Source organism: Desmodus rotundus, chromosome 6 (assembly GCF_022682495.2).
Source record: "Desmodus rotundus isolate HL8 chromosome 6, HLdesRot8A.1, whole genome shotgun sequence".
In the NCBI taxonomy this organism is placed as follows: Eukaryota; Metazoa; Chordata; class Mammalia; order Chiroptera; family Phyllostomidae; genus Desmodus; species Desmodus rotundus.
The window spans coordinates 158,096,577-158,118,714 of record NC_071392.1 but is presented as its reverse complement, the minus strand read 5'-3'; the positions used below and the strand labels follow the sequence as shown (position 1 = coordinate 158,118,714).

The following is a 22,138-nucleotide window of genomic DNA, read 5'->3' as shown; positions in this document are numbered from 1 at the left end:
GCAGCAGGCCGGCTGTCACACTGCGGCTGCAGGTGACAGAGCCACGGCAGGGAGTGAACAGTTTCGCACCATTTCCTGAGCATCATCAGGCCCCGTCATCACTGTCCTCGGAGGGAAGTCAAGGAAGACGCGTCTCTCCGAGTTCTCACTTGTGTGTCTTTAAGGGGGCAGTGCGCTTAGAGAGAAACGCTTGTCCGAGCCTCCTCTGCCCCAGCAGTCAGTGCCCTGCGGCCACAGCGCTGCCCGCTGCTGTCTCCTGAGCCTGTCTGAGCTTCTCTCAGACCTCGCCGCTTGTCTCCGTCCCACCAGCCGCTTCACTGTGGCTGATTTCGGATGTGGCTGTGGTGTGCCGGTTGCTGGGGTCGCCCCCCGCCCCACCCCACCCCCACCACCTTCTCCTTAAATTACACAGTGACTCAGCACCGGGCTTCATGTGCATTGTCCCCTCTGCTCTCTGTCATTTGTCACCCCGCCTGCCTGTCGCTGTCTGAGTCGCTCCGCTGATCATTCATCTCCTCTCAAAGTTGGCGGTGCAATGCCAAGATGCAATCTCTTTCTATTAGATAAGATCCTCTGAAATGGATTCAGAATATATTAAAGCCGCACGTACCAGTTATTGATGGGTTAGTCTAGTATCTCACAAAGCCTAATTTTCCAGATAACCAAAACTTATCACTTAAAGAAATAGCTGGTTTCCAAGGCACATTGAAAAGCCCTCTGCTGTGGGAACAGGCAAGACGGAGCACGGGACCTCACAGGGGGGCGCGCAGAGTGAGCAGAGGCCGGAGCGAGGGGAAGACCTGAGTCTCCTCCGACTCTGAGTCCTGGCACGCGTGTGACAGTCCCGTCAGCATCAGCCACCGTCCTGGACGGGACTCACCGGGCAGCAGCGGACGCAGGACGTGGTTTCTGGATGTGTCACCGCCACGGTGTCCTTGGCCACCCTAGGCAGTGCCTCCCGCTCTCTACCACAACTGTCCCGAGGCAGCACTGCCCTTCAAGTGGCTCGGTCCTTTTTCCCTGATCTTCTTTAAAAATCCTTTCTTCCGCCCCCATCTCCGACTCTCGGTTACCGTTTTTACCGTTTTTGCTGCTCGGCATGGCTGCTTGTGGCCAGCCCACCTCCTTCTTGTTGGTGGCTTTTGAGCTGCTCAAGGAGGGACCTCAGGAGCCACAAGACTCATGTCCTGGGTGAGAATCGGTGGCTCCAAGGGTGGGCAGAGGTACCACGCACAGGCACAGTCCAGACTGGACAAGCAAGGCGCTGGACAGGAGCCCAGCCAGCGGTGACCGCCATCTGCAAAGCAGTCCAGCCCCGAGAAGACAGCGTCTGCTTGCCGGTCGGATGGGGCGTTGCTAGGCGCCCTCGTTTTAGGCTGAGAGAAGTGCGACAGCAGCTGAGCTTGAGAACCTCGGTTTTCCTCACGGTGGGAAAGAGACACTGTCAGAGTTTAGAACTGGCTCCAGTAAACCCATCCGAGGCCACGAGGAAGGTGTGTGCAGGTGTGTGCTTTCTCGTGGGCTGCTGGGTGAGCACCCTGCTGTCCGACAGCAACCTGTCCCTTCACGGTCTGCCTCCCGTTAGGTTCCTCCAGCCTCAAGGACAAGAGTGGCCTTGTCCCGACCCAGCTGTGTGCCCCCACATCCTCGCTGGGGCCCCGATGTGCGTGTCGGCCTCAGCCGCCTGGCTCCTGCAACCGCCGGCCCACTTGCTGTCTCACGGCCTGTCCTCCCTCCTGACTGTCACGCTGTGGCCCACCCTTCACCCTGGTCTTCATAACAACGCCTTTTCTTTTCTTTTTTCTTTTTTTTTTCCGGCCCCTCCCCCACATACCTAACAATGCCTTTTCTAACTTAAAACTTATTTCACGATGAAGAGAAAATAAACCAACATTCCAGGCCCTGGTTTATTCTTTATCGTACTAATCTGAAGTCGCAGTCTCCATTCGAAATGTTTGTTTATAAACAGCATGCACGGTTAGCGAGAGATGTGTTTCTTCGGTAGCCACAAGCGCAGAACAGCTTAATCAATTTCAAAGGGCAAGGAGGACATTTAAACATCAAGTATAATTATGGCTTCTGTGCTGGCCTCTGTGGGTCAGCAGTCATCGATGGCTTAGGGAGACCGGAACTCGTTAGCGGGCGAGGCGGGTCACGCCGGGCGTCTGCATTCCCCGGGGGTGGGGCGTGCCTGGGAGCTTTCATCCACAGAGAAGCCACCGCTCGTGACCACGAGACAGGGACCTGCTCCCAGGCTCAGGACAGGTGGAGGCTAAACACGGCACGTGGGCCACCCCCGATTGAAGGCGGCAGGCCCCTGGAGGGGAGAGCAGGCTCTCAATGGAAGCTCTGTCCCCAGTGCACCCCGTGTTAGCAACTCCAGAACCCACTTCCTTCGCCATGTGCCCACCTCGTAGCCTCGCTGAGGCGTCTGTCACTCTTCTGTGGGGTTCGTCAGCGTCCCCACCACACCTTCCCTTTAGTGTCTCTCCTGACCCTCCAGCGTCCAGCAGGAGGTGTCACCAGGGTGACCTCTCGCTGTCACTGGCAAGGCACCCACGTCATCGAAGAACATACGTGCGCATGTTAGCCGGAAACTCCAGATGCCTGGCATCGGAGGCTCACGTTGAGTCGCAGCTCCCCGGCCTCCCCTGTCCATCAGGCTGCCGCGTGTCTGTGAACTGCTTCCGGGTGCAAAACCAGTCGCCGACCCACCTTTCCCAGTTAAATAATACACGGTGCGAGAACTGGTGCTCCCCGCCCGATTTCAGCTACGGCGTCGCTAGCGTTTCAGCTCCGGCCCAGGGACTGAGGCAAAGGCTGTCCAGAGGACAGAGCTGCATGTGAGAGGTGAAGGCAGTGTTCGCGTCCGGGGCCGATTTTACATTCTCCGTTTTCACCGCACTGCACACTAGGACTGCGCGGTGTAGGCACGGGCTAACCATCAACTCTGACGTGTTTTCCTTTGTTCTTTTCGTCCCTTCGTGTCCCAGTGAACTGCCGCACGCCCCGCAGAACCTCCTGGCCAGCCTGAACTCCTCCCACAGCCACGCGGTGCAGCTGTCCTGGGTCCGCCCCTTTGATGGGAACAGCCCGGTCCTGTACTACATCGTGGAGCTGTCTGAGAACAGTGAGTAGCCGTGCAGGGCTGGCCGGGCACGGTCATCGGGTTCCCCTCCGCGCTTTCACGTCCTCAGCCTATACTTCTGGCCCAGACCCGAAACAGCGGGTAAAACGCTGTGGTGCTTTGTGGAGCTGCAGGGGAAAACCGCAGCTCTGGCTTCAGGAGAGAGCAGGCGAGGGTGGGGGCCGATGGGCGCAAGAGGCAGGGTCGAGGGCCTCCCATGAGAGCCTGGATTGGGGGCTGGGGCCCACAGGGTGGCCATGCCCGCGGGCTGCCCTGAGCAGGGTGCTGGGTTCGGCACTGCCCCCCAGGGCGAGCCCTGAAATGGGCTCCTAATGCCTCCGCTTGGAGCTGATTTGAGCGTCGAGCACAGCAGTAGCGTGAACATGTCTGCGCGTGTCCTTGGTGCAGCGTGCTGCCCCGTGCTCCGGGGCCCTTCCTCTCCTGCCGCCGGGGCCACACCGCCCTTCTCGGCTTCCCTGCAGCCCCACTGGCTATTGTCCCGTCCTCTTCCGTGGTGGCCGGGCGACAGGCCCCTCAGTGTCTACCTGGTCACTCCCCTCGGCACCCCCAGTGTCTCCTCCCAGGAACTCTCACGCGTCCTCAGTGCCATCTGCTCCTTGAGACAATGCCTTGCTCTGTATGCGTCTGTACCCAGACCTCCAGCCTCGTCTCCTGAACCCTGACACTTCTGTCAGGCTGGCTGGGAGACCTCTCCAACTGAGTGTCTTCTAACTGTGTCTTTGCCTGGATTTCACCCTAACTCTGTTCCCACCTCGCTATGCAGCCCGTCACCGGCCCTCAGTGGGTCTGCACTACCGCTCAAGCTGGAAGCCTGGGAGGTGGGGGTCCTCGGCTCCTGTCCCCTCCCCCAGCCCCACACCCACATCCACTGCGTCCAGGCCCCACCAGTCCGTGCTCTGGGACACAGCCGGCCCCCCCCATCTCCACCTCTCCAGGCCACTGCGCTGTCACGAGCACCCCTGCAGAGGCCTCTGTTTCTGTTCTCGCCCCACTGTTTCCACCAGTGCACACAGCCCTTCACACGGAGCAACAGGCCACAACCTCCGCACAGACCCAGCGCTCGGGACAAGCAGCCTGCCGGGCCCTGAGCAGCTGCACCTGCCGGCTACTCCGCTCTTCCCGTGGCCTGTGCACCCATGGTGGTGGCTCTGGGCCAGACTGCCGTCTCAGCGCCGTCCCTTGCCTGGCGTGCCCACAGGGCTGGACGGTCGCCCTCGGCGGTTGCCTTGCACCTCCCAGAGCCCACGCTCTTGGGCACACCACCCAAGCTCGGCCCTCCCTGGGTCATCTCACCCATTACTCCATACCCATCCTGGGAGCCTCCCACTGAGGTGGGGCTAAGCCGGGCCAGTGGTGCACTTCCCCTGCGGCATCGCTGTTTCGGGGCACCTAAGAGTGGGGCTCCGCCAGTGTCCCTCCCCCAGAGCCTGGCCCGCCTACCTGCCAGAACCCCACGTGTGTCCGGGCGCCGCTCAGCACCTGCAAGAACCCCGTGGGGCACATGCCTCTCTCCTGCACCTGTACAGAGGCTCCGCTGTGGCTGCCGGCCGGGCTGAGGTGCACGGGGCCGCCCGTCTGCGTGGAGGCTAAAGGGAGCCACTCTGGATGTGAGCTGGCCACCTTCGAACCAATGGCAGACCCCTCCTCCTGCCTCCTGGGGTCCTAAACTCTCACGCTCGGCACTGGCTCAGAACGAGGTCCCTGATGTCCAGCCCCTCACTCCCCTTCCCGTGGTCATTGGTGAGGAGAGCCAATCGGTCGGTCCCTTTTCTCAATGGGAGGGGCAGGTCGGATGGAAAGCAGCCTGCATGCAGCGGCTCTGGTCAGGGGAGGGTGGACGTTGTCTTTTGTGAGAAGGTAAGCCTTTCCTGAGGGTGCCGTGGGCACCTGCCCCGTTGAGATGGGGACCGTGTCTGCCCATCCTTGAGTCCCTAGTCCCTAGCACTTAGCAGCAGTCGGCAAAGGGCTGGAATGAACCTCTCGGGCTCTGAGTCAGAGTCACAGTTTGCTCGAACTGCAGCTACGGTCGTGGGCCTCTCCCAGAAGGACGTGCGCGGTGCCCCGGCTCCCACAGACAAGGCGCCATTTCACAATCCCACACCACCGCCTTCACGACATGCGGTGTGATGGGTGGTCCTGCCCGCCAGACGCCATGCCTGACTGAGGGGGGGTCTGTCCCCTCCGTCTGCCTGTCCCTACACACAGCGCTGAGTCCGCCTGGGTGTCTGCTCTGCGCCAGATGAGATGGTCAGTCGCAGCTCATTAACATCACAGAGGTGGTCACACGTCAACATGCCCGGCCCGGTCACGGGTGCTCGCCAAGGTATGGACCCAGTGCTGTGGGGGCGCAGTGACAGAGGGGCCGAAGGCGGGCAAGTCAGTGAGAGCCTTCAAGGGGATGTGACATGCGACTAAAGCACAGCCAAGGCCACGCGGTGCAGGGCTCCTGGCATGCTCAGCTCTAAAGTGATGGCCAGGAGGATGGGCGGGGACATTGGTGGGGGCGGCCCAAAGAGTGCTTTTCCACCGTGGGTCTCCTGGACCCGTCACCCCGTCTCGCCCAAGCAGAACTCACTTTCCCTCCTGGAGGCCCCTAAGCCACTGTGTGTGTTTCCCTTTGCGTGCCGAGCACACTGTGTAATAGGGACTGGGTCGTGCACTTGTCCTCCAGCAAGACCATGAACCCCCAGGCCAGGTAGGGTCCAGGTGTCAACACTCTTTGCCCCTGTGGTAGCCAGCAGAGTGCCGGGCACACACTGGACGGCCCCACGGGTGTTCAGTCACTTCATTTCACTGTGGAAGTGACTGAGGACATCATGGGCCTCTACTGAGCGTCTGGCTCTCCCACTGCACCTACCAGCGCCACGCAGATTCCAGCCACGCCCCCTTCAGGGCCCCTGATGCGGAGGGATCCAGACTCGAGGCTACACTCAGTAGCAGGGTCACCGCACGAAGAACCGGAGCAGGGCGAGGCGCTCTCCCGGCCCCCACCCCAGTTTCTTCTGCTCCCAGCAAGTCGGCGTCTCCACTGAGGCAGGCTGTGCAGCCAGTCGGCTGCGCGTCTTCCTGCCCCAGCATCTGGAAAGGCCAGCGCTGTCTTCTGGGCCAGCGATCTGATTTTTATTTTTATTAGGAACCAGAGCCCTAAAGAAGCCGCTGGACACGCTAGCTGATTATGGTCAGAAAGACTGGCTTAGCAGCAAGGACGCTGAAATGGAAATGGTATTTGGCCTGCACTCAGCGCTGTGCACGTGGGTGATTCTGGAGAGCTCCGCGCAGTAGCCCATTCGTCCAGCTCCTCCGGCGGGCTGATTAGGACCCCGCACTCCTGGAAACTGTGGCTCCTGCAGGGGCCAAAAGGATGAGCTTTAGCAGCAGAGGCAGGCACTTCCTCCCCCTGCCCCCTGTCAGACCAGCCATCGCAAAGGCCCTCTCAGAGCTTCCATGCAGCGGTGCCAGAGCTTGAGCTGAAATGCGGACTCTGTTCCCTGGGCTGGAGTTCCGTCTCTCTCCTTTCTGCATTCCTTGTCCTCTTCGGCCACTCTCTCTGACTCACCTGAAGACCTCATTTCCAGTCCTGCCCCTAAACTGTTGGCCCCATGCTCATTCATGCTCAGGACCCTGGTCTTCTCACCGTCCGTCTTCCCTGGTCACCTCCCGGGCGCCGTGCCCACCTTCCACCCCCTGCTGCGTTCCCACGTGTGCGAGTCCAGCCGGGATCTGTCCCGAGCCTCGGACTCCATGACCACATGGCCTCTGGACATCTACAGCTGGGTGTCCCACGGGCTCATCAAACTCGAACAGTCAGCAGAGGCCTCACCATCCCTGCTCCAAGTTGCTCCTTTCCCGGGTTAGAAACATGGAAGTCATTCTTGAGTCCCTGGCCGCTCCCTGTCCCCCACCAATAAATCAGTAATTCTGTTGGTTTTACCTCGTAAATTTCTTGCCACAACACGTAGCCCTCTGCACTCCTGCAACCCCTGTCCCCGCCTGGTGGCTGCCCCGTCACACCGATCCCCCAATTAGGCCTCCTCACACCCGCCCTCCATGGCGCCGCCGGCAGGAGCTCTCGGTGCACATCTGACCGCGTGAACGTCCCTGCTGCCTGAAACCTTCGGGGCCTCCCGGGAGAAGGCGCCACAGTGAAGTTGGGCAGTGAGCCTCAGCTCCCCCAGAATCTCCCCGGAGTGCGCTTGTGCTTCCAACCTGGCCTGCAGCCGCGTCGCTAGCCAGTCCTCTCACCAGACTGCTAGCCCCGATTCCTCCCTATGTGGAAGGTCCCACTGCTTACGAATAGATTCTAGGCTTACGAGCGTGGTCCACAGCGCCATTCACCACCTGACCGCTCCTGCCTCTCCAGGGTTGTCTCCAGCCTCTCCTTGCTTCACCTGCCACACTTCTGCAGCAAGGCGTTGCCCGTAGTTCCCTGAGCACCCGGTGTCCTGTGCCGCCACCCTGTCCTGTGTCTGGGCAAACTCTCCCCTCCCCCACCCTCCGTCTTAGGTCAGCTCCTTTGTAGCCTCTCCTCCTCTGGGGGGCGCTGTCTCAGTGTCCCTTTGGCACTCGATGGGCAAACCAGGCCCTGGGGGCACCGAACCGAGGCAGGACACCACCACTAATGAAAACATCAGAAGGAAACAGTAATTTTTCCTACTCCCAGTTTGCAAAGGCATTCTCCTGTGTTTTCATTTGGAAGATTCATGGTTGAGCTTTCGGTTCAGGTCTTTAGCTGTTTCGACCGCGTTGCTTTGGTGACTGGAACTGCTGAACAGTTTCCCAAGCAGCCTGGCTTCCTCTGCTGCGATCCGTCAACTTCCTTCCCCTGCTTTTCCATCGGGGCCTCGGGGTTTTTCTGTCAGTTGTGACAAGTATGTTTTCAACTTGCTTTTCGCCCTTAATTTTTGTGTATTACTTTTTTGGCAGACCAAAGTGCTTGGTTTTTATGTGCTTAAGTCTATTGACATTTTCCTTTACACTCTCTTTTACCGCCTTTGTGTTTGGGTATTTCAACACAATCGAGCATAAAACACGCGTTCTTATAAGTTTTCTTCTTGCTGTTAAAGCTTTACCTTTTCACACATTTAACTTTTCAAATCATCTGGAATGTAGATGTGTTAAGTATTCTGACATACGGCTTTTTCTTTTTTCCAAATGACTTTCCCAACGTAGTTTACTGACTATTCCGTTCATTTATGGACGTCTGCTTTTTCCCATACGAAGAGGATCTGCTCACATAAAAGTCTGTTTGGAGTTTATTCGGATCCATTGATTCATCATCTGGTTTTCTGCCAGTGTTAGAGGATTTTACTAGTTTTAGCTCCAAAATGTGTTTTAAAAGCTGATAAAAGCTAGTCCCCTCATCTTTCAGAGTTTTGTTCTTGTCACCTGTTTGTTCTTTCAGAAAAGAATTGGAATTATTTTGTCGAGTTTCAAAAATAGTCTCATTGGCTCTTTAATCATGTTAAGCCTGTGGTAATTTTTATGAGAGCTGACTTCTTGGTAATTCTGTCTCGTCATCCAGAAAGTAAAATGCTTCTCCATCCCTTCAGCTGTTTTTCTGGATTGCTCAGCGAGGTTTGCAGGTCTGCACCCAGAGGCCCTGCACTTCTCGGTTAAAGGTGTCCTAAGGTTTTGTCTCATTGCCTCGGTGACCAGGGTTCATTTCCCCGTCGCCTTTGGCCCAGGCGTTAGCCGTCCGGCACAGGGAAGGGCGGCCGTTCAGGGGCTCGTTTTCCATCCAGCCACCTCCTGTATCCTCTCATCGTTCTGGGGGCTGCTCCGCTGGTCCTCCCTGTTTCCAGGTGGGCCGTGGTGCCTTCTCCCAATAATCATTGTTGTTTTCTGTTTGCTTTGTGTCTCTCTGGGCCAGTCAGAGTAGTTTTAAAATCACCAGTGCAGTAGCGCTCCTGCTGTTCATTCCTGCTCTCAGCGGCCTGTCGACTGGGCTCTTGCTGCTGCACGTGGTGTTGGTCTGTGCCGGGTGTGGAGGTAGAACTTGTCTGTAACGAAGCGCAGGGCTCTGGAGTGAGTTTTGACAAGTATAAACACGTCGTGTAGCTCACTGCCCAAGCCAGATACAGAACGTCCCCAGCGGTTCAGGAAGTTCGCGGCGTGGCTTTCCAGCCAGCCTTCCTCCTTCGAAGGCCAGCTCTCCTCCGCCTCTGCCTCCCTGGGTCCGTCCTGCCTGGTCCCGAACTTCACGCAAATGAAGGTGCCGTCTGAGACAGCACTTTCTCATCGTGTGAGACATTCCCCTCATTGCTGGTTCGTAGGGTTTTTTCAATATGCGTAAGGAAATTTCTAATTTCTAAGCAAATTATTCCTAAAATAAGTAAATATTCCCTTTGGCAGTACCCCGCAGTTTGGCAGGAGAGTCCCCTTTGCGGCTGTCCTGCGGGCTGTCTGCTCTGCCGTGAACTCCCGAGGCCCTGCCCCTGCACAGGTGTCAGAGCTGATGGATGTTCGGCGGGACCCGGCCTCCGTCGGGGCTCCAGGTTCCCAGCCTCAAGCTTGGAATCAATTCATTTTCCCTCACTTAGTAACTGTCTTCCATAAGTTAAGTGAGTACCATACTTCGTCTTTGTCAAATCACAAGAGCAGGCCTGCGTCTTCCGCACTCTCGTGGCCTCCCTGACAGGCGGGCACGCTCCCTGAGGTGTCCCCAAGACAGCGCACCCTCCAGGGACTCGCGGGCAACTCCCTCCGGAAACTCCTCCCTCAATGTGCCGCCCTACTGCCTGGGCCGCCCGGAACCCCAGGCTCAGCTGAGCACCTCACTGAAGCGCCTCAGCCACCCCAGCTGCCCAGTCCAACCCTCCTGCTTCCTGTCCTTCACGACGTGGGTTTGTTCATTTTTGATTTTCATTTTAGTGTCCGGTTTTATGTATGTTTTCACCATAGAAGGTCTTTAAGTCGTCTTTAAAAGCAGGAAATGTCTTTCTGTACACACGCACACACACGCACACACACACAGAGGGACTGAAGGACGCCGGGCCCCAGTCTCCGACAACAGAGAAGCAAAGTCATCAGGCAGTCCTGTGACAGCCAGTTGGCCCAGCAGACCAACTGGTGTGAGGCTCAGAGGTGGGAGGAGAGAGCGGGGTGGGGGTAGGGGCCTGTGCAGGAAGGCTGGTTTGTCTGAATCGGTGATGGAAGGGCCTTGGGAGGAAGGGAGCACCCAAAGATGCTGGGCCTGGGGGCCCGGGCCTGGGCACGGGGAGCCCACCGAGGCACTGGCCCAGGCAGGTCGTCCTGGCTGGAGCAGGCTGAGCTGGCGATGAGGTTTTGAGGTTCAGGTAGCATGTCCTACGGCAGTTTGTCTTCCCTCGGTGTGGAACTTTCTGGTACCAACAGCTTTCTTAAGCAGGGCTTCTTATGTCAGCTGCTGGTCTGAGACTCAGTTCTGGAGGACATTCTCCAAGGCCTAGTGCTCCTCTGAGCCCCCTCCCAGCATCTTGAGGGAGGCGGGACAGTCCCTCTCCCTCCGTGCAGAGGGTCTCTAAGCCCCACGCTGGCTGTCCCTGCCAGCAGCACAGGGTCCTTTCAAACTGCAGCCCGGCAGCTGTCGGGCTCCCAGCTCCTTCCTGGCTGCAGCCGCTCCCAGCCACCACCGCACAGTGCCTCACACCTCCTCCCCACCCGCCCCCGGGCAGCGGTGCGCTGGAAAGGGGCGGGCTCCGCGCTGTCTGCCTGACAAGGTGGCACAGGCTCCGTTCTTCGAGCCTCGGAGTGCCGCGACGCTGGCTTTGAGTGTGTCTAACGCTGGTATTTCTCGTAGCCGTGCAGTCGTTAGGAAGCTTTATGTTTTAGCTCGTTTTTCTCTGGGCTTTTACACCCTGAACCTCACATTAGTGACATTTGCTCCCGTCTTGAAATCCACCCCGGGGGCAGGTTGTGGCAGCGACCCTGACCAGTCCCTGCTACCTTGCTCTGTCGTAGGCCCAGACTGGGCTAAAGTGGAGGGTTTTGGGGTTCTTTTCCTCAAGGATACCGGCCCTGAGACAAGGTGAAGAGGTGGGCAGGGAGCCCAAAATTCTGTCATTTTCAGCTTTTCAGGCAAAGCCTGGTGCGTGGTGACTCCACGCCGCAGACTCCTATGCCTCCTCCACAGACTGTCGTCTCTGGCTCACCCTCTGCGCCTCCTCCTTTCCTACGACGGTGACGGGAGCCATGTCTGCCACCTGGGTACTCTGAAGGCCACGTGTGCCTGGGAAGTCATACCAGCTCTAGGACCCGGCAGGCGCCCCCGTCGAGCAGATATTCACTGGGGTCCTCCTATGTGTCAGGGCCCTTCCAGGGGCGAAGGCCCTACAGTGAGCAGACTCGGGTGTACCGGGGTGTGTCTCGAGGGCGGCTCTTCCTGGGCTCCATGTTATTCCCGCCACCCAGTGCTCACATCTCGGGAGACGCGTGTGGCGACTCTTGTAGCCAAAACAGCCGGGGGAGTGGACTTAGAAAACAACGTTTGCCTCGTGGCTCCTGCACTTGACTTGCTCTGTCGCCTGGGAGGCAATGAAAGAACGCTCGTTCTCATTCATATTTTTCTGAGAAGCGACATCGTGTTTCTCATCTACCAAATGTAGCCTTTGAGACAGGCACGCTCGATGCTGGCAGCGTTGCAACAAAACAGCCCCCTTCTAAACACCCTGTATTAGCAAAAGTGCTGAGTGCGCACCCAGGATCAGAGTGCCCACGAATGCGGCTTAGTGCCTGTGAACGTTTCACCGTGCGTTTCACCAACGTCCTGCTTTATTCTGCCAGAGCATTTTAAGGGAAGTGCTCGATACTGTCATTTCACCTTTAAGTGACTCAGTAAACAGCTCAAACCACCGACTTGAAACCCAACAAAAGTAATGGTGACGCTTCATACCACCTGATGCTCTGTCCGTGTTTAAATGTCCCGGATGTTCTGACCATCGCTTTCACGGTTGGTTCGTTCGGATCTGGGTCCAAACAAGGTCCCTCGTAGCGCTGGTTTGTCGGTCTCCTTCGTCTCCTGATGGACAAAAGTCCCCACTTCCCCGCCCCCCACTCTTGCTGGTGCACAGCCAGGCTATGTGTCCTGTAGAAAGTCCCCAGCCCCGGGCCAGGCTGAATGTGTCCTCGTGGTGTCATTGGATGGGTCCCTGCGTCGTCTTTACCGCCCGAAGGCTGGAAGCGGTGTGAGTTCAGCTTTCGGTTTTGTGTGCTTCCTTGAATTGTGTGCGTGGGAGTGTCAGTACTTCCTGGGTGCCGCTCGGTCCTTCCTGCTGCATCTCGGGCTGCTCTGCTCGTGCGATGTGCAATCCATCCGCAAGTCCTGCCGTGGCTGCCGCCAGGCCTGGGGGACATCACTTCAACTCCGCGAGTCTGGGTCCCTCGTCCTCCCTGAGAAGAGCCCCGGAAGTCACAGCTGCGAGTGCCCACCACACCGCACACTGCCACACAGACGTCAGGAGCTCAGATACCGACGGTGCTTGTGGCAGCCAAGCACACCTGCAAACAAGGCATGTCCTTCCCCAGGGGCCTTTGACCGGGAACGCGGTAATGCTCTTCTTTCTCGGAAAAGCTGCCAGGACATTTGTGAAGACTGAAAGCGCCCAGCATTTGGACCAGCAGGTAGAGAGGAGGAGCAACCACCTCCCCATGGGCTCCGGGCACTCGGAGCTAAGGGGACACCTGTGACGCCCATGGGCGCAGAGGCTGGCTTGCTGGCCTGACCACGGAAGACTAGAATCCCTGTGTCTCCTAGATCAGAGGAGAGGAGGCGGGAAGAGCACTTAAAACTTCCATGGGATGGTTTTCTTCATCAAAAGACTCTCCTCCACCACAGCCCCTAAGACAACCACCGGCACGTCCCTTTTGTGAGGGCTGGGAGAAGAGTCTTTTAAAGGAATTTTACTCATTGATTGTCGGGAACACACTTGCCATTAAATTTTAACGGTTCTCAGCAAGCTTGCAGTTCCAAAGCTGGTGAATGCACAAGCCCTCCCCAAACCGCTGCACACGTGTGTACAAATCAGGGCGCCCGTGAGATGGATCAGGCCAAGCGTGTCAGCTTGAGTTCAATCTCCCTTCCTGCCAGGTCTGTTACCTTCTTGTGGGAGAGGAGGAAGGGAGCGGAGCTTCCCACGGTGCAGCCGGAGGACCTGCGGAGCCCAGGTGCAGGGCGACTGAGGGGCGCCGTGGCCAGGGCTCCGCCTGCGCACGTCCTTGCCCACACTTGCTATTCTCTGCGTTTCTGAGAGCAGTTGTCTCAGGGGGGTGAGGTGGGACTCGGGGGTTTCTGATTCGTCCTCCGTTTTGACAGAAGAAACAAACAGAATTGAACTGCCCGTGGAAGAGCCCCAGCCAGCTCTGGTCTCCAATTTTCCTGCTGCGTATCTGTTGTCTTCAGAATGAGAACGCGTCTCCACTTATGCTGGCCCTGAGCACGGGGCCCTGGTTCCTCCGCCCACGCCAGCGGCCCCCATGCTGGGGACGCTCTCTCTTCTTCTCCGGAAGGGAGGTCTCAGGCTGCCAGAGTGGAAAGCGAGGCTGGCGGGGTCTTCCACAGTGAGTCGGGCCTGCACACACTGCACTTTTTGGGGCAGCGTGTCGGGAAGGCCGTGGTGTCCGCTGTAGATCACCTACATCACTGGCGAGCCGGAGCCAAGAACACTGAAATGCCCAGCTGGCGGTGAGGACTGCGTTCCCAGAAAGCCATTTTCGGAAGCAGCTTTATTCGAAATAATTGGAAAGGTTCAGCCTTCGGAGCACCAACTGGCACCGTGCTTCAGGGCAGCGCAACTTTCTGTCGAGCCCGGCTAGCGACCGGACTCCACGGCAGGTGGCTGAGTATGAGGCCGGCCAGGGCCAAGTCCCCCTTCCCTGCGGGGCAGCCTGCAGCTGCGCCCTGGGGCCAGGGGTGTTGCCGGGCCCCCAGGTGCAGACCGCAAGTCCTCCCGGCTCCAGAGGCCATGGCTCTGTGTGTGCCGCACCGCACGCACACAGCCTGCTCTGCCCGCCGTGGTGGGCACCGCCTCAGTGTTGCCTGCTCCCGGGCGGGTGGCAGGCAGTCTTTCCCCACTTCCAGAGAACAAGAAAACAGTTTGATTTCCTCAGGAACCTTTCCCTGAGAACTCGAAAATGCCATTCCGGCATCAAAGCCACTCCGCGTGGGAGCTCGTGGTGGGTGCTCGGAGTCCTTGCCAGGCCTCAGTCATTCCAGGCAGCCTCTAGGAATGCGCAGGCCGACGCACTGCCGAAAAATGACAAGAGCACAGAGGAGCCGGTGGAACCTTCCAGAGCCTTGCAGGCGAGAGCCACCCCCCTGCTGGCAGAGTGGCTCGGGCACACCTGCGGGTGGCTGGTGGAGAGATGCTCCACGCGGCTGGGAGTCTCATTATGTCTCCAGCCAAAACCACTCAGGAGCGTGGTGGTGGAACGGGCCGCCACGCAGATGGGTCGCCAAGCGCACACCCCATCTGTCTCCATCATGCTCATTTCCTCTTTTATTAAAATGTTAATGAATATAGTTTTTATTTATCATCGGGCAACATCCTTCTCTGGGCAGTGAGTCTACAGTCTGCTGACCGTGCGAGCTGGCAGGAAGCTCCTCTCAGTGCATCGCGAGCATGGGGATGAGGAGTGTGGGGACCCACTTAACCAGCCCTGTGCAGTTTGCACAGAAATCCCCTCACTTGTTGATGGCTGCAAGGGGTGATGGGAAGCCCGCACTCAGTGCCAGGCTCCCTGGTTACCGGCCACGGGACCCTGAGCCTCGGCTTCCACCTCTGTCAAATGCAGTCAGCACTGCATGCCATGCTGGGCATGTGAGATGATTCATGGGGATGCACGGCACGTTCCCATGTCTTTCTTCAGACGTGTGCTCACATGGGTTTGGTGTGTGTTGTTCATTGTTTCAGACTCACCGTGGAAAGTGCATCTGTCAAATGTTGGCCCCGAGATGACAGGCATCGCTGTGCGCGACCTGACTCCCGCTCGCACCTACCAGTTCCGGGTGTGCGCCGTGAACCAAGTGGGCAAGGGCCAGTACAGCGCAGAGACCAGCAGGTGCGTGAGGCCCGCCCCTCAGCCCGGCGACAGGCTGCAGTGTGGCCTGAAAGCAAACCAGAGCCCAGAGGGAGGGGGGGAAATGGACCGAGAAATGAACCTGCAGCCCTTAGCCACTCCTGCACGGACCTGCGCAGGGAAGGCTAACCCAGGCAGACCACGCAGCCGGACCGGCTGGGGCTCCGCAGTTGCTCCCAGCGAAGTGCCTTAGACACATCGTTTCTGAGTGCGCAGCCCTCTGCATAAACGCAGGGACTCGCTTCCAGTGTCCAGTGCCTTGATCTACCCCGACCGCCGGCCAGACGGGAGCAGGCACTGCATCCCTACAAGTGAGCACCCATCAGGGGCCGGGGGAGCCAGATGGCTGCAGGGCTGCCATGGCGGTACCATGCTCCCCAGCCGTCTGGCCGCTGCCCCGTCCCTGGGGTGCTGGGCGGGAAACGTCCTCGTCCGAGGTCAATGTGTCCTCCCCGGCCAGCCCGAGCTCCCCGTGGGCAGGGTTGGAGAACAGTGGAACAAGGGGAACGCTGAGTGCCTTTTGTCAAAACGGGGTGTGATATGGGAAGCTGGGAAGACCCGAGGAAAACGATTTGGAAGGCGCCTCAGGCCTGGGCCCGCAGGCCACCTCGCTGAAGCTCGGAATGCCTTTAAAGAGCGGAGCACCGGGGTTGCTCCGACAGAATAGGGTCGCCTCCTTCCTGTGCCTGCCTGCTGCTTGCTTAACGGGTTTTCCATTATGTTGATTTGCTGTAATTATTTCACGCCTGTCCCTTCCGTTTGATTAGCTGTGTGTTTCTCTTTATTCATCATTGGATTTTAGTAAATAGTTGGGCTCAAGATCCAGCAAGACAGAATGTAAATGAGCATCCTTCTCATCTGGCGCTGACCTCTCTTTCCTCTTTGTCTTTTATTTCTAGGTTGATGTTGCCTGAAGAACCACCCAGTGCTCCCCCAAAAAATATAGTGGCCAGTGGGCGTACCAACCAGTCCATCATGGTGCAGTGGCAGCCACCCCCGGAGACAGAGCACAATGGGGTGCTGCGTGGGTACATCCTCAGGCAAGTCGCCTGTGAATGGCCATTTCTAGACCGTCTTGCTCTGCTGGGGGCACAGACACGCGTGTGCAGAGGGGCCCTGTGGTCAGCGGGAGAGTCCAGGGGGCGGTGGGCGTGCGCCGGACTGGAGAGAGCGGGCACGCAGGCAGCCTGGCCGAGACGGCTTCTGCACGTCCTGCCAGAACATGTGTACATGCAGAACACCAGAATCCGTGGCTGCATTTTGGCAAGAGCTCCGAGGGGAGTATTATGGGTCGGGGGGCAAGGTGCGCTCTTCACTGTAAGTCCTTTCATCCTAAGTTTTTACCGGGGGCATGCATTATCAGCTACCACAATTTCTCGTGAAGAATAATACAACCGATTAAATTGTTAGCATGGAAGTATGTTGGTCGGTATTTCCAGGTTTCTCCTGGGTCAAAGAAATTTAAAAACCTGGCTTCTTACACACAATCTCACAGTTTTTCAGTGTTGGAAATGAAACCAAGATACTTTGAAATACAAGGCAGGTGGAACTCACACCGCCACAGGCCAGACCTGGTCCACGAGGCGCCAGCTGGCTCCCTGTGCCTTGCGGGGGCAGCTGGGCCTTTACGATTGGGAGCGGACTGGGCCAGGTGTGGCTGGGCTCGAGGGAAGATATCCCCTTCGCCAGAACCACTGCTGACGTAAATACTGCATCAGACGCGATCACTGCCGTGGCTTGTCGGCACAAGGGAAAAGGAAAGCGGTGTTGAAGGGTAATCGTTAAGTCTCTTCTAATAGATGGAACGGCTGTGGGTGCATTTGTTAATCCGCCATGGCCTTTGACTCCCTTACCAGCCTACGGGGCAAGAACCCAGGTGCCCTTGGTCACCTTCCTCCGGTGTCTGTCCCGGGCCCCTGCCGAGCCAAGACCTGAAGATACGGGCTATCAGAGGTTTTAAGTAGGAGAATGCAAGAAATCACAAAAGGGTTGCTTCTTCAACTCCATGATCTTGCACGTGGAGGACAACTCATCCCCAGTACATATTTACACGATGGTGCCTTCACCTGGTCACGTGTGTGTATCTGTGCTGGGGACGCTCGCCTGTCACTGCTGGCTCACTACTGTTGGCAACTCCTCAAGCATTTGAACCGTCCTCTCAGCACGAGCCAGCTCGTTATCTGCCTGAAGTGGCTCACAGGCAGCTGTCCCCGGGGTGCCCGAGGGCTGCCAGCCCCAGGCCCCCGGTGCCCCCAGCTGCGCTTCCCCATTTCAAAGGAGGGTACAGTGACCACAGTCTGCCTCTGCAGACAGGGGCACCATGGGCTCGGTTCCTGCCTGACGCTCCCCTGCAGAGGCTGAGGTCCTCCGTCGCATCCTGCCCGCTCCTTGCTCCAGCTGTCACTCTTGCTCTGTGCTCATCCGCTAATGAAAACAATGGGCCTGGCCCTCTCGGCCCAGCCCCCACACCCGTGCTCGCCATCCCGGCTGCTCCATCTGGTTTTGAGCACCCGGAGAGCTTCCTGAGGCTCCAGCTGCCAAGTAAGGACTTAAAGGTCAGCCCACAGAACCCAGCTCCAGACGTGAGGTTTCATAATCGAATTGCTCTGATGTCCTGCGGCCCCACCGGGAGCGCACACTGCTCTGTTTGTGGGGTGACTCCTGTCGAAGGGTGTCCCATGGTAGTGTCTGCGGAGCCGACCACTGGACCACAGGGCATCTGTGTTTGTCGGGCTTATGTCAAGAAGGCCCTGGAAGGATGGTGCACCACAAAGGGCCTGCAGACACCGAAGTTTCCGGAAATTGAAGAGCCGTGCTGAAATGGACTTGCTTGGTAACATTTCCGAATCGTCCTCTGGCCTGCAAATCAGCTCTGTTGGCCAGTGCGTCTCCAGGCGCGCGACTCCGTGTCAGATCTGCAGCGCGGCCTAGGCGAGAGCAGAGTGGAAATACTCCGCGGCGAGGCACCGGCCGGAGAAGCCGTTCGGATGCACGTGCGGTCATCAAATATTTATAACAATGGGCAGGGCGTTCCTTTAAGAGGAGCAGAAGGGTTGTGTCCTTGGTAAACACTCTCCTGTTATTTCCGCAGAAAAAATCATCTTGTTCTGTCCAAGGCGGTCTCCTGGGCAACACAGCCCGGCAGCCGGAGGACGATGCCCTGCCCCTCTGATATCAATCGTGACCTTCCCAGACGTCCTGTGACGGCCGCAGAAGCAGCCTGAGCCACGGTCAGGGCAGGCCGGCCTGCTGCCGTGGAAGGAGCAGTAGCTCGTTTCCAAGACACGAGGCTGCAGTTCATTTGCACAAACGTGGAGAGAGGCCTGGAGATCTTAGTTCCTCGGAACGTGGGTGTCTCCCAGCACTCTCCTCGGAGAGGTGCTTTCGAAAGGGAAATATTTAGGGGACCCTTGGCTCCACTGCTTCACTTCATTCTTGCAACAACCCTGGGAAGTGCCGTTATTGTTGTGTCATTTTAGGGAGGTGGAAACTGAGGCTCCCAGAAGGTCAGAATCTGCCGTCCTTCTCACATCTTCCTCCCGGCCTGCGGCTGCGGCCGTACGTTGCGTAGTGATGAGTGGGTCCTTCCTAGGCCGCCGCTCGCCCAGGATGTGCCGCACTGGTTAGACGTGGCTCTGGGCCATTTACACGCCAGGCACTCTGGGTCTGATGTGGGTGTGGGACCAATTTTTAGCTTTTTCCAAGTGACTAGCTAATGGTCTCCACACCATTTATCCCAAAAGTGCAGGTGTTGTATGTGGGGGAGCTCAGTGGCAGTGTCTGGCCTGGGGGTTACTGCACACTGGTCCTTTCTGCATGTCGTTACTGGGCTGACGATCGCAGGGCACAGCTGTCTGAACTCCACAGTGAGCATGCCTCCGGTCCAGGCCTGAATTCGGGGGTTTCTCCTTTGCTCTGAAGGCGGCAGCCTAGCTGACCCACTGGTCCAGCTGTGGGGACAGCGCAGGTGACTGACCGGGACTGCACAGCCCTCTGAGTCGCTCCACATCAGGGAGGGGCCTGGGGACCCCAACCCGCCGCAGACTCTGAGAGCTTCCTGCTGTCACCACGGCTTTGTGTCCTGTACCCTCCGTCTCCTCCCCTCTCCACTCCCCTCACACAGCCAGGCCTCCCTCGGGCAGGCGTGCTCCCAGGGTGGGGTCCTGATGCCCGGAGGCGGCACGTGCCAGGGCCCCGCTGTCCAGGCCCTGCCTCTCCCAGGGTGTGGGCTGCCTTCCCCAAGTGGGATCCTGGAAGATCTTGCTCCTCAGACCATTGCTGTGACGGTCCCTTCAGAGCACAGATGGCAATTTCTCATTCGCATGTGTCAAGGTCCCGAGTTCTGTGGGTCACTTTCTAAACTAAACACAACTTTAAACATCTGCTTGTGGCACTAGAGAGCCTACACCACACACGCTCTCACAGGCCCCCGAAGAGTGATGCGTCACACTTAACATCGGACCAGTATTCCCGGAGTGGGAGCACCTGGGGCAGCCACTCACTCCATTCCCGGGGCTCCCAGGAGCCTACTTAAACGAACCTAGATCCTAAGTGGAACCAGAGCCAGGCTGGCTTCTCTGCTTCTCCCCACATTTCAAACACAGGAGCCAAGTGTCACTCCAACTGATCAGTAGCAGTCACCCGACAAGAATCATGTCTGCAATTCTTGGTGCGAAGTCCCTATACTCTCGAGACTAGTTACACGGAAAGAGCCATAATTTTCCCTTAACCGTTAGCACAGTTCAGAGGTCAGGGCTGTGTTGCCCGGAGCTCACCATCACGGTGAGGTCAGACTGCACCTTGGTGGCAGCTGGAGGCGGGGCGGTGCCCTCCGGGCTGACGAGTGTGTACCCCCCTCCCCTCTGCCTGGAGGAAGACCAGTGGTAAGCCAGTTTCCGGCGTGAGCCCCTTCTCTGTGGTCCCACACAGGTACCGCCTGGCCGGCCTGCCCGGAGAGCATCAGCAGAGAAACATCAGCAGCCCCGAGGCCAACTACTGCCTGGTGACGGAGCTGATCATCTGGACCCAGTACGAAATCCAGGTGGCCGCCTACAACGGCGCCGGCCTGGGCGTCTTCAGCCGGGCGGTGACCGAGTACACCTTACAAGGAGGTAAGCTGGCCTTCCCGCCGCGCCCTGCGGAGTCTTTGCTGGGGAGCAGGCTCTGCCAAGCATGGCTGGAGCAGCTGGAGATAAAAGTGGAGGATCCGACCCCCTATTCAATTCAAACTCGCTGCCTATTCCTACGCAACAGCGATCCGGTCAGAGGGGCTGCGGGCTGACTGCGTGTCTCCGGTCACCAAGGACAGGCGGCCGCACACGCACCTTTCACTCTTCCCCGGGCGCGTGGGGGGGGGGGGGCTTTCCCTATGCGGAATAACAGTCTGTTCTGCATCTTTGGAGTCCTGTGTGGTCCTGAGAATGTTTCTCAAAGGGAACGATGGCCTACAATGTTCTTTGTAGAGTTGTGATGCAATGAGTAGTAATGGGATTTGCCACTTGGTGTTTCCACAGTTTTCTTTTTCAGTTACCCAAGCAAACAAATTACTCGATCAGTAAAATTTCTCCCCCCAAAATAGCTGGGCACACGTCATAAAACCAGTGGGTCTCAATCTCACCCTCGTGCTAAGGCCCAACCCCGGCACCTGAGGGCTCTTTGCAGTGCCTGACCCCCCCCCCCCCCCCCGTTTTCTGGAGGACCCAGGCTCAGCCCCAGGAAGAGCTGGGCATCTGCAGACACGCTGCATGTCGCTGCGGAGATCTTAGCACCAAATAGACCCCGCCCCCGACACAACTGCGCACGGCCTGGCTGCCCAGAGCCGGGCCCAGGGAAGCGTTTTCCTACCGAACCTGAAACCCTTCTCCGCTTCCTCTCCTGACTCGCAGGTGTGATTTTATTTGCTGAGGCATTTTTATTGTTCCCAGGCCTTGACCTTTTTCAAATGACAAGGCTTCTGACTGCCCACGTCCCTCCCCAAATCCTGCCTGAGACCTAATGTTCCTTGATACTGCACGCGGTTGCTATCATCCCTTATTGACTGGCTGTCTGTTGCCGTCCCGGAGCCCGTATGCCAGGCCTCCCTGATAGATTAGGTGCGGTCAGCCTGCATTTGCTGTGAGAGGCAGAAACACTTAACATGCGAGACAAGCCGGAAGGACCCGTTCGTCTGCAAGTAATTCTTAATTACTCCCTGGAAAATGGAAATACCTGAAAACCTGGGCAACTCGTGTTTGCTTTATGTAGTCTATTTAATGAGAGAACAATACATTTGGAAAAACATAAAATGACAGATATTGCTATTAATAACCCCTATAGTTTTGAACTACTGCCACCTCTCCCTGTCGCTGGAGCGGTGGCACTCTGCACAGGGCAGAGGGGCGCAGAGCTGCCCCCAGCAGAGACGGGCACCGAGGGGCCAGCGTCAACCTGCCTCAGTTCAGCACGGTGTGCTGTCGACCCCCAAGTCACCTGAAGCCACTTCACCTGTCACAGACCCCACTGTCCTTCCAGCCCCTTCACCACTGCGACAGTGACAGCGTTTGGTGTCTCCGCGGGGCTCTTCCCACGTTCTCCGCCTGGACCGACACCGGGCACGCAGGGTCCACTTAGTGTGCACGTTCTCCCTGCCCGGACGTGCCGCGCCGCTCAGCCCCAGGAAATGCACTCGATCGGCAGCACCTCCGGGACCGCTCTGCTCCCGGCATTCTAGAAAAACGTGACCCCCGAAGTAGGAATCGAGCAGCCCACTCCAGCACAGTGCCGGCCGGGGGACCCCCCAGGGTGCGAGGAGAGGCTCCTTCTGCCCCAGCACCCGACTGGGCACCTGCCAGTCAAAATTCCACTGTGAGTCCCGAAGCCGAAACAGAAAATACCTTCAGTTCACTCCAGATTCCTCTCAGAACGCTTCTGGAAGTCCACGTGCTTTGGGTTCGAGTGGAG

The 22,138-nt window shown here is 58.0% G+C and overlaps 1 protein-coding gene across 2 annotated transcripts in view; it reads left to right on the top strand.

Moving 5' to 3' along the window:
• The window catches only part of SDK1 (sidekick cell adhesion molecule 1), a 576,882-nt gene that overhangs the window by 448,058 nt on the left and 106,686 nt on the right, over nucleotides 1-22,138 (top strand). For both annotated transcript variants that reach the window (XM_053926257.2, XM_053926258.2), the window contains 4 exons: nucleotides 2,994-3,130; nucleotides 15,034-15,181; nucleotides 16,099-16,239; nucleotides 20,129-20,310. In XM_053926257.2, coding sequence (XP_053782232.1) covers nucleotides 2,994-3,130; nucleotides 15,034-15,181; nucleotides 16,099-16,239; nucleotides 20,129-20,310 — 608 coding nt within the window. The remainder of the gene's footprint in view (nucleotides 1-2,993; nucleotides 3,131-15,033; nucleotides 15,182-16,098; nucleotides 16,240-20,128; nucleotides 20,311-22,138) is intronic.